Source organism: Macrotis lagotis, chromosome 5 (genome assembly GCF_037893015.1).
Source record: "Macrotis lagotis isolate mMagLag1 chromosome 5, bilby.v1.9.chrom.fasta, whole genome shotgun sequence".
Lineage (NCBI taxonomy): Eukaryota > Metazoa > Chordata > Mammalia > Peramelemorphia > Peramelidae > Macrotis > Macrotis lagotis.
The window spans coordinates 269200072-269212242 of NC_133662.1; the positions used below are offsets into that span (position 1 = coordinate 269200072).

General features: G+C 38.5%; 1 protein-coding gene across 1 annotated transcript in view; it reads right to left on the minus strand.

The window, feature by feature from the left end:
* LOC141489125 (aryl hydrocarbon receptor-like) overlaps nt 1-12171 on the minus strand; it is a 91508-nt gene that overhangs the window by 15231 nt on the left and 64106 nt on the right. The window contains exons 5-8 of the mRNA XM_074189827.1: nt 9109-9232; nt 3706-3848; nt 2340-2542; nt 1027-1136 (exon numbers count right to left, since the gene is read on the minus strand). Coding sequence (XP_074045928.1) covers nt 1027-1136; nt 2340-2542; nt 3706-3848; nt 9109-9232 — 580 coding nt within the window. The remainder of the gene's footprint in view (nt 1-1026; nt 1137-2339; nt 2543-3705; nt 3849-9108; nt 9233-12171) is intronic.

Consider the following 12171-nt stretch of genomic DNA (forward strand, 5'->3'; position numbering starts at 1 on the left):
CTTTCAGGGCTAAAGAGTCACTGAAGGACCCCCAAGACCAAGTGCAGATGTGGTGCTCTCCATGGTCCTGGATGCACTCTGCTTCAAATAACAAAGAAGTAGACCAGGGTTTCTGAACATTTTTCTCAGGGATACCTTTGATGGTCTAATGAAGCCTAAGGACCCCTTTTCACAAAAATACGTCTAACACATAACATAAAATACATAGGGAAACAAAGAAAACCAATTGTATTGAAATTTAGTCAGCATAATATATTTTAACAGTTCATAGATCTCAGGTTAAGAAACTCTTCTTTCACTTGACTGCTTCCTCAGACTATTCTACCTCCTTTTTGCTGCTTGGTTTATCTTCTACCTTCTCTTCTCTTGCTGTTCTGAATCCTGGTGATCTCACTTGTGAGATCTCCCTTTGTGCCTCTTCACTCACTATCTCATGCCTGCAATGCTCATCTCTTTCTCCTACCTTCTCTGGTTTCCTATAAGACTCGAATCAAAGTCCACCTTCTGAAGGAGCCTGTTTTTCCCCACCCCCACTAGTGGCTTCCATCGACACTATACATAGTTGGCTAAATGGTGCCTCTCCCATTATAAAGTGAGTTTCTTGAGGATGAGGGCAGTATGTTTGCCCTTCTTTTTATTCCCAAATAATGCACAGTTCCACATATAGACATATATACATACAAATGCATTTTTGTAGTATATATGTATATTATTATGTTATATATGTATACATGTAATATGTAAATATAAGAATATGTATGTACATATATATGTATATATAATAGGCACTTAATAAATCCTTGCTGACTAATCTCTCCAATTGCAGGTCGGAGGTTTTCTGACCTCTTTAGTCTAACTTTGTCCACTGATTGAATCCAACTACAATCTTAAATCTTATTTTCTAATCTGGGCACTTGTTGCCTGAACTCTCCCATCTAACTGAACTCTGGGATGATTCCACAATTGAAGAAGCAAAAGAAGCTGTTCCTTAATTTGGAGGACTGTAGGGAAGGTCAGCACACTTACTTCTTACATGCTTTTCAGCACAATACATCATGTCTGCTGCATGGATAAACTGGTATCCAGAGCCTCTCATGCAAAGCTCAGTTTCTGTATAACCCAGAAGTACCTTCCCTCTGAAAGGAAGAAAAGAAAGGCAGAGTTTTAAACTCAACATTTCTTGTGACCCTGAACAAATAAGACTATCTTTGAGCAAAATTGCCATCTACGTAAGTATCCTTGTTTGTTACAAAAGCCAAAATTTGTCACTATTTTTACCAACTATCATCCTATCACATGTTGAAGAGTCAAGAGGGCACAAGAGCTCAGATAACCTTTCACCAGAAGGTGACAATGGAAATTAAGGCAGATGGCCTCATGTCTATCCATCTAATAAGTGAGAATGTGAGGAACTGAACAACCAAGTCAGACTCCTAGACTTATAATTATCTTGCGATGCTTTCTGAAAGACTTGGGATAAGAAGGCAAGTTTCTTTAACTAATCAGTGATATTCTTACCATAAACCAATTTGACATGTACTCACATACAGAGCCCACATGCTCTGATGTCATTCACTGTCAGAGAATTTCAGAGTATAAAAGGAACCTAAACATCTAAGACTATGAAAGAAAGAAAGAAAGAAAGAAAGAAAGAAAGAAAGAAAGAAAGAAAGAAAGAAAGAAAGAAAGAAAGAAAGAAAGGTGGGAAGAAGGGAGGAAGGAAGGAAGGAAGGAAGGAAGGAAGGAAGGAAGGAAGGAAGGAAGGAAGGAAGGAAGAAAGTTTTTGCTCAAAGACTTCTGACGAATTCTGCATGCTCCCTTTTGAGCCAACCCATTCTGCATTATGATAACCCAGCTCTTAAGAAGTGCTGTCCTTATGCCAGCATTTCAATTTCTACTCATTGCTATGGGATCTGTTTTATGCAGAATTACAGTATCAAAGTTTTGAAAGTTGACATGATATAAAGAGATTTGCAAGTAGGTGAAAGACTTTGAAATTTCAACAAATAGAAGTTAAGAATTAGTCATCTGATCAGCAGATTTATTTTTTGTTAATTCTCCCACCAATTTGGAAGATTTAGGACTCACTGCAGATGGCTCATGATTTTGACTCAGATGTCAAGTCTGGCAAGGAGACAATAGGCAGTGGCGATTTCATCCTTTAAAATCACTGAGAGACTCTCCTTCTACAATTCACTTTATCATTGTATGTATGATCAGAGTCAGCTGTCAGCTTAGTTTTGCCCTAACTCAGCTCAAGACAAGTGTGATGGTCCCCAGGATGAAATCTCATTACCTGAAGCTTTGACTTTCAGACACAATATTGGCATCCACCATACCTAGCATCACAAGCCATTGGTGTGAAGTCCAGTTTATGTTTGGTCTGAAAAATATATATCTTCGTCCGGAGTTCCAGGATGGAGAGAGGCTGGAGGGGTGTTGCTATAGCAAACAGGGCCAGCTGAGGTGGCATGAGAGATCCATCTTCAGCTTTTTTATTTTGCCCATGAAGGAATTTCAGGCGACCATGGAAATCCAAAGCCTGGGAAGAGGATAATAAACAACAGAGAGAGCTAAAAAGAAATGCTTTGAAGGGATGAATGAATCACCGAATTTTAGAAGTCTGCTCTCCATCATATTAGACCTCATTCTTTATCCCAGATGAAGCTTTGGGGTCATATGGGGGAAAGGGAAAAATGAAGCTCCTACTAGACCTTCCCTGTTTTCTGCCCTATCTGAAGATACAGTAACTGCATTAGGCATATTAAAATATGTAAGCTCCCTGAGGGCAGGGACTTCCTCACTTCTTTAGTAGTATTTTTGGTCACTAGCACAGTGTCTGGCACTTAACCAATGCTTCTTGGATAGAATTGTAGGAAGAATTCAACTACACTTAGTAAAAATGAATCAGGTCCACTCAATTCTAACCTCTCTCCAGTTCTCAACATCTTCCATGAAGTGAAGGGGACTCTAAAGCCATCAGGCATTAACTCCTGCATCTACTGGCTACCATTTGGACTAAGCCAAACTCATCTAGAGGCTGAAATACTTTTGGCATCTGGGAAAGTCTTCTGTCCAACTAAAACAGAATAGCAGCAAGGTGCATATTCCTGTGAATCTCCGTGAGTATATGTCAAGATCAACTTTCTTAAATCCATTTTGCAACTCCAGTGGACTTCCATTAAAGCAAAGGATCTGCATGTTCAGTCATTCGGCAGTTCTGTCCAATTTTTCATGACCCTATTTGAAGTTTGTCTTGGTAAAGTTACTGGACAAGTGATGCATGTCAATTAGAGAAGCAGATAATCCCTCTGCCTAGAGCTAATGATGACCTCAATATTTGATTTGAAATCAATGATTAGAACTGTCCTCAGTTTCTCTAAACTGGATGGATATATTAAGAGATTATTCAAGTCTTAATAGATAGATAGTTTAATATGGAATCCAGAAATGGGGCATGGGTGAAAGACAGCCACTGCTCATGAGATGGGAGAAGATGGTATCTCAGGTTTGGTGGTGGTATACATATATGTGGGCATCCAGCCTAACTCAGGAAACACTTATTAAATTTATTTATCAAACATCTGCTTCATTACAGAAATTGGGTTAATTAGTAGGGACAGAAGATATAATTAAGATTCTACTATGATCAGGGTCACAGGTCTATGTAGATCAATAAGGGTCAACGCCTGAAGGTGACATTACCATGAACCCTGAAGAATTGTCCAGCAGACAGCGGAATCGGCAGACAAAGCTTCTCTCCAGGAAGGAGCAATTCTCTGGGAGCAGGTGCTGAGGGTCATATATGGTGGTGCCCATGTTCAGAGGGTCCTCATTCATAGGCAGAGCTAGAAGATGAAGTCAAAATGAAGAAATCGCTGTTGCAATGGTGACTCTCCACTACAGGTTGTCTTTTCTTTCTTTAACCCTTTTTTTAACTTTTCCTTCTTTGCAGTTTGGCTTTTGACCTCTTCATTCAACTAAACTGCTCTCTCCAAAGCAATCAATGGACTCTTCCTTGTTAAGTCTAATGGCTGGGGGCAGCTAGGTGGTGCAGTGGATAGAGCACTGGCCCTGGACTCAGGAGTCCCTGAATTCAAATCTGGCCTCAGAGACTTAATAATTACCTAGCTGTGTGGCCTTGGGCAAGCCACTTAACCCCATTGCCTTGCAAAAAATAAATAAATAAATCTAATGGTTCCTTTTAAGACCTCATCCTTCTTTTTGATACTGTTTTCTCTAGATTTCGTGACCTGGAGTAGGATTCCTGTTATCTCCTCTCTGACTGTTTCTTTTTAGTCTTAGTTCTTAATTGGATAGGAAGGAAGGTCATGCCACTAATACCAGCTCTCTGCCAAGGCTCCATCCTGGGTATTTTTCTTCTTCTATAACATTTTACTTGAGGAACTCCTCAGTACTCATGGACTCCATTATACAGATGATTCTCAGGTCTATTTGTTCAGTCCTAACTCCCTTGACCCCTACTCTAGAATCTCCAACTACCCTTTATTGTTATTCAGCTGGCTCAGTTATATCTGTTATGAAAAATGAAAATCCCATTTGGAGTTTTCTGGGCAATGATTCTGGAGTGTTTGCCATGTCTTTTTACAGTTCATTTTACAGATGAGGAAACTACTTCAAATGGCTTAAATGACTTGCCCAGGGTCACCCAGCTAGGAAGTATCTAAGGCCAGATTTGAATTTAGATCATACTAATACAGGCCTAGCACTCTACTATGCCATCTAGCTGACAATCCAACTGCCTACTGGGTATCAAACTTAAGATGTTTAAAAATGAACTCATTCCCTCCTTGCCTCAATTCCTCCCCTTTTCTTAATTATGCTATTCCTGGTGCCACTATATATGTTTCCTTATATCATCTAACACAGCTACCAGTCTGGTTCAGGCCCTCCTAAACACATGCCTGAACTACTTCAATAGCCTTCTGTTTGACCTACCAGTATCTAGTCTCTCCATACCCCAATTTGTCCTCCTCTTGCCTATCAAATTGTTCTTCCTAAACTCCAAATGTGCTCCTGTTCCCCCATTCAATAAACTCCTGCTTCTTACTGCTTCCAGGAACAACTATGAAAACTTGTTGGCTCAGAAAGCCTCTGAAGCCTTCCCATCTCTACTCTTCTGGCCTCTCTACATACAGAGACTTCATTCTGGTGACACCAGTCCTTTGGGTGTTGTTCAAATAAGACCCTCCATCTTCTCACTTGGAGAATTGTCACTGGATGTCTCCATACCTGCAACTCTCTTATCATCTCTGTAAGTCTCTCCCAAGTCCCTTAATGTCTTTTTTTTCTAAGAGTATCTCCACCTTATCCTGCATGTGTTCTGTTTCTATAGAAGTGTTTGCAGACTGCCTCTGCAGTAGATTGGGAGCTCCTTGAGAGCAGGGACCACTGAACCGATATTAGCCTTTTATTAAACCAAGGCTTAACATAGTGGCTAGAGCATATTAGATGCTTCAAATATTTCTAGTGACCCTGAATGACTTAGTGATTCTCAGCAATATAATGGTTTAGAAGGACTCATAATGAAAAAATATTATCCACCTCCAAAAAAGAACGGATGGAATCTGAATGGAGATGGAAGCAAACTTTTTTTTAACTATATTTTTCTTGGGGTTTTTGATTCTGTTTTCTTTGACAATATGACTAATATGGAAATATGATTTCTCTCATTGCACATATATAATCTATATCTAATTGCTTGTCTTCTCAAAGAGGGGGGAAGGGAAGGAGAGAGGGGGAGAATTTGCAACTCAATTTTTTTAAAGAGTACAAAAATTGTTTTTACATGTAATTAGAAAAAAAATAATTATAAAATGGTTGTTGACTGACTGGCTAGTTTGGGGCGTTCCAAAGCTGACTACTAGCAAATTCCTATAACCTGTGTGGTTGAACCTGTGATCTAAATGGGCTGAGTTTATTGGCCTCTTGATAAGCAGCAATGTTATACAAAGGGATCGACTGACATTTACAGAAGGGAACCAATCAGATGGACCTGGGCTTAAGCATCAAGGAGACAACAGAGTAAAAAAGGGTGGCAACTGGCATTCATCTTGCCAAACTGGAATATACACATTCTGATAAATGTCTATTTTTTGATAGTATGCAGGCTGAAGAGTTTTGCTCTAGAGTTTAAAACTATCTCTAACAATAGCACATGGCCACAAAATTATTGGGCAATCTTCTTTTTCTTTGGATGCTATAAAAGATGCCATCCATGACCCCAGAGGATTCCTGAATCCTTGTGAATCTCCCAGTTCAACAACTCACTTGAGAGATCTAAATATGAAGAGTTCAGGCTTAACATCCATCCTGGAGGGAAATAGAGAGGATGAAAAATGTCTATTGCTCACCATGAACACATTTATTCAATTGAAAGATTTATCTTGTTTTCAAAATTATGACCTGGTTACATTTTTACATATGTTATAACTAACAATATAGCTCAGGGCTCAGAAGCCTGACAGAATTCTAACATGATTCAGAATTCCAAGTAACTATATTATCTGGATTTGTCAGATGAAAATGACTCAGATAGAACCGACAAATAACATGTTCGATCTGACTCCCAAATAAGCAGGACTAAAGGAAGGTTCATATCTTTCTATGTCCATTTATAAGGCTTTCTTTCCACAGGATAAGGAAGGAAAGTACAAGTAGCAAATCCAATGCATTAATAGCTTTGAAGTCATTTTACTTACTGAGAGAGAAAATCCAAGCTAAATTGGATTCAGTTTCTTTGTAACAAAGCAACTGCTTCTGATCCAGTGGTTTTGTTTCTATTTCTTTGAAGGTGGGAAAGGAGGAGGAAAGGAGAGAAAAATAAAAGCTATTCTTAAGTAAAATTGATTTTCCCCCTCCCTCACCCTCCTAAAATTGATTTTTAAGATAATGCAATGGACTTGATGAAACAAGACTACCTTGAGGGCTCCCCTTAGACAAAGCATCTCATAAGTATGCACTGTAATCATGTAGGGCTCTATTACAGTCGGAGAAAATTTTCTTCACAAGTCTGCAGACTACTGATGTGAAATAAGGGGAGTCATTTACCCATAGTATCTGTGCATCAGTGTATAAGGAGGAGTTCAAGAAAACCTCAAATAAGAGGAGAATTGTCTGTTGATGACAAGGTTTATCATTTTTCAGAGAAAAATACAACTGAAATCCAGAAAACCTCCTTAATGAAGTAATGAAAAAGGGATCAGTTTAGCCATCCACCCTGAATAAACAAAGAGTGTGATAAATGCTGACTTTCAAGATTGTTCCTATGATTGGATGGGTAATTTAATGAATAATTCCACATTGAAGAGTATCTTAGAAAGATGTGAAGAAGGACATGAGTTGGACCAGAATTGAACATTCAGGGGATGCATAGGTAGAATCACATCTGGGAAGTACTTCCATTTTAGCAATGATCATCAGCTGCTCTGAGTTGCAGAATCCCATCTCTAGTACCACTCTTCTGTCCCAAAGATATTCTATGAAGCCAGTTAAGTGTTACTATGGATAGAACACTGGATCTGGAGTTCAGAAAATCAGAGTTAGATCTATCTAGTCTCAGACACTTATACTAGCTGTATAACCCTGGGCAAGTCACTTAACCTTTGTCTGCCTCTGTTTTTCTCAACTAGAAAATGAGGACATCACTGGGTTTTCTCAGTGGGTGTTGTGAGAATCAAATAAGAAAAATTTGCAAAGGATTTGTACACTGCCTGGTATGGAATAGATGCTTAATAATTGCTTTTTCTCCTCCCTCTCTTCTTTACTCTCTTCCTTCTTTCCAGTTCTGAAAATAAGGAAATGCTCTGATATCAAGAGAATCAAAATTACAGGCAAGTCAAATAGCAATAGAAAGAACCATAAATAGAGCTAATCAGTCCAGAACCTGGAAGCCAGAATGATATTTGTGAGAAGTAACATACAAGGAATTTTGGAGGACAAAGATCTAGGGAAAAGAGGTGATCCAGTCAAATTGAGAGAATAAGAGAGACAGTAGAGGGACTGAAATGCATATATGTGTTCTTGGAGCACAGAAGGGTACAATGCATAAGGCTTATATAAGGATATGAAGAAGATCTGAATAGGATTAGGGAAAGCATCAATGAAGGAAGTATACACATTAAAGAAATCATGGTTTCATACATAGGGAATCCCAGAGTCAAATGGGGCCTCCAAGATCTACCCAGGTCTTCCATCAACCCTTAGCCAGCAGGAGTTTAAAGACCTTCATTCATCCTGGTCACCCTTCTCTGGATATTCTTCACCTTATCCATGTCCTTCCTCTAATGAGGCAACCGGAATGAAACAATACTCCAGATGGAATGAAGATAAAATCAAAGGAAATGATTATCTCCTTCCTTTCTTTTGCAAACCTTAAAATACTTTATAAATTGGCAACTATTACTATTTTTAACACCACCAAAAACTCTTAGGACTAGCTTTGGGAGATGTCCTAACAAACAGTTGATTCCTATTGAACATATAATTCATTAGAGATCTTTTTTCAGACACGAATGCTATTTGGCCTTATGATACTGATGTTTAGAACCAGGTGGAAGACTTTATATACATACATACACACACACACACACACATATATATATATATATATATATATATATATATATATATATATCATCATCATCATCATTCACTTTAATTTTTCTATTTATAGTATTCTAGCCTACCACTTATGGCTACAAATTCTCTACTCTAATGCATTAACTATACTTTCTCACTTCATGTCACCTGTAAGTAGGAACTGTATTCTGTCTATGCCTTTAACCAAGTCATTAATGAAAAGAAAAAAAATTGTATGAGAATGAGGACCAGGAATCAATCCCTGGGTACTCCAGGATCTCCTTCCAAGTTGCCATCAAGCCAGAAATGGTTAGGGTTTAGGGTTCACACATTCAGATACTTCAGCTTACATTGGGAAGAAATTAAATATTCCTTGACTGGTGAGCTGTGTGTTCCAAACTAATCTGATAGGCTGATTTCTATTTCTACCTAAGAAAGCAGGAATGTTTCATGTTTCATCACATTTATGAAATAACATCTAGATAAGCAAACAGGTCAAATACTCACAGTTGGAATCCTGTTTCGTTTCCCTGAAGGATGGGGGGTTCAGGGACCAGTGCAGCTGGCACCGGAACATGGCCCTGTCATCGGTGTGGATCAGCTCAAACACGCTCTGGTAAATGATGTCTGACTGCAAGAATCAAGACAAAAGTACTGACCTCTTAGAGGGGCTTTTTGTGCCCCCTGAAGCCAACCAACCCAAGGGACAACTAAGGAAAAATTCTCCCAAGAGGACTGCAAAGGAGGTTTTTTAAAATAGACTTACTTTAAAATATTTTACTAATGTATTTTTTCTTCATTCAAAAATTATTTCAACCCTCCCTTTCCTCAAAAAATATTTTCAATGAAAATTTACTAGTGGCAAAAGTCATTAAGGAAAACCATTTAATAAAGTGACCACCTCTGATCATAAACTTTGCTGTCTCAGTAGTTCCCAGATGGACAGGTTACATTTTCTCTTCTCCAGGAACACAAGAAAATGCTGTCCCCTGAAACAGGTGTAAGATTTATTCTTCCCTAACTGATATTTATACAGCAATGTCAAAGAACTCAGGAACCCTTCATTGGTATTCTCATGTAGACCTATATGATTCACCTCCTTTGACCTCTTTGGCTGTAAATGAGTCATAAAGATTGCAAGAAAAGAAAAGGATAGTGCACAGTAGTCCACCTGCCCAGGATTCAATGTAATAACAAGCAATTTGACAGCTTTGGTGACTCACAATATATAGTTCCCTATAGAGTCAAAAGTTGTCACCAGTTGTCCCCATAACTAATAGTTGGGGAAGAAATGGAAAGGGAAGAAAAAGACAGAGACACAGACAGAGACAGAGAGAGACAGAGAGAGAGACAGAGACAGAGAAATGGAGATAGAGAAACAGAGACAGAGATAGAGAATAGGAAATCTAAGTGTCCTGGGTCAGGCAGTCAGATTACGAGGAAGAGGAGGATAGCACTTAGGAAGTACCTGACTCTGTACTTATTATGTTATTTGAATCTCCCTATAACCCTGGAAGGTAGATCGTGAAGTGACTCACCCAAGGTCACACAACTAGGAGGTGTTTGAAAGTGGATTTGATTCAGATTTTCTTGACTACAGGTTCAGCACTCTCTGGTGCCACCTGGCTATCTCTTGCTTGAAACCCATCTCTGACTCTTATATGATAATGGGCAAAGCATGTCTGTCACCTCTCTAATTCTCAATTTTCCTGAAGAGAATAGAAAGAATAATGCTTGTTTTACCTACTCTGGAGGACTTATGTGAGCTCAAACAAGATAATGTAAGTGAAGTGATTTGCAAATGTTAAAGGATTATAAAAATGTCAGAATTTAGGTCATGTTAGCTATGAAGGATTACACACTTTCTCCTATTCTCATGACTCCTCAGACCCCTCCAAAATAAGAATTATGTACAAGAGAAAACTCAACTTCAGTGGTCTCCAAGATGTGAGATATAAAGAAACATCAGAGGTAATAACCCGATGAATTCATACATAAGCCAAGTCTCTAATCTTTAATACACTCACTAGGGGTGGCTAAGTGGCACAAGAGCTAGAGCGCTAGCCTTGTAGTCAGGAGGACAAGAGTTTGAGTGGTCTCAGACATTTGATTCTTACCAACTAGGGGACTTTGGGCAAGCCACTTACCCCTGACTGCCTAGCATCCAGGGCCATCTTCAGTCATCCTGATTCATATCTGGCCATTGGATTTACATGAGCCTCGAGGAGAAAGAGAGGCTGGTGACTTAGCACAGCACCTCGCCCCCATTCAACATGTGCTTGTCATGACATCACCTCCCTGATGTCATGGTCTTCTTCAAGAATGAAGGACAAATATCATCAATGCATTCATTCAGTGCCAGTGCCTCTCATCTTCCAACTACCACGTTCTGTTAGGGCTTCCTGCACAAGCCAATTCATTGCATATAGTATGATTCAATTCTGCTCCACCACAAACACACACACACATACACACACACACACACATACCCCAAACACTGGGAAGTCAAAAGTCAGAAACTTACTCTGCTTGGGGCAGTTTTATATAGCCTCCTATGCTGTAACAATGTTCAACTAGAGGCCTGAGGAATAGAAAGAACTCTGAAAAGAGTCAGCATATATGTGAGAATCCATTAGACTTGAAGGCTGTATGTATGCATATGTGACCAGTTTTATTTCCCAGAAGTCTTGAGGCAGAGATCGAGCCCAGAGACAAGTGAATTCCCCATTCTGAGAGGAAGCTAAGACAACATTAAAGTCCAGCCTTCAGGGAAATCATCAATCAATAAAGGGGAAAGAGTCAAAAACTGAAAAAATAGGAGAATAAATAGATTAAAAACTCTGAAATAACCGAAGTTGTCAATGAGAAGAGAACTCACATAATGAGTTTGTAGGATAAACAAAGAGGAAAGATCTCAATAACAAAAGGGAATATGGCTTTCTCAGGTATCTATGAAGAGATAATATGAGACAAAGGAAAATATATAGATAGATTTATAGATATAGAAATATCTATATTTATGTATATATAAATACATATATATGACACATGACAAAGTAAAGGAACTTGTAGAATTCCAAGGGACTATATAATCATAGCAGAATATTCTCCAATGGTTTAAGGAAGAAATAAAAATTGTGAAAGTATGTCCTTCACAGCAAAAAATGATAAGTAGAATAGAAAAATTCAATCCAGAGTGAAAACTCTTTTCAACAAAACAAGCAGATTCAAATTCTCAGAAGGAAAGGATCATCTGAAAAAAGAAAAAAAGAACCCAACAATATTCAAAGAAAACAAGATTTGGATAGAAGCAAAACAATGATCTTAGAGACAGGATATAGACTTAAGGATTATAGATCTGGAAGAATATGACAAGTTAGAAAACTACTGATACAATACAATGCAAATAACAATATATGAAATGTCCATTATTAACATTAAATGCCATCACTCTGACATTCTCTTTTCTCCATTAAATACAGCCATAAGTCTAGTCTACATCTCCTCCTTTTTTCCCACCTATATTGAAATATCCCCCATTCTCTTTTGGTCTCCTGCAAACTATCTGAT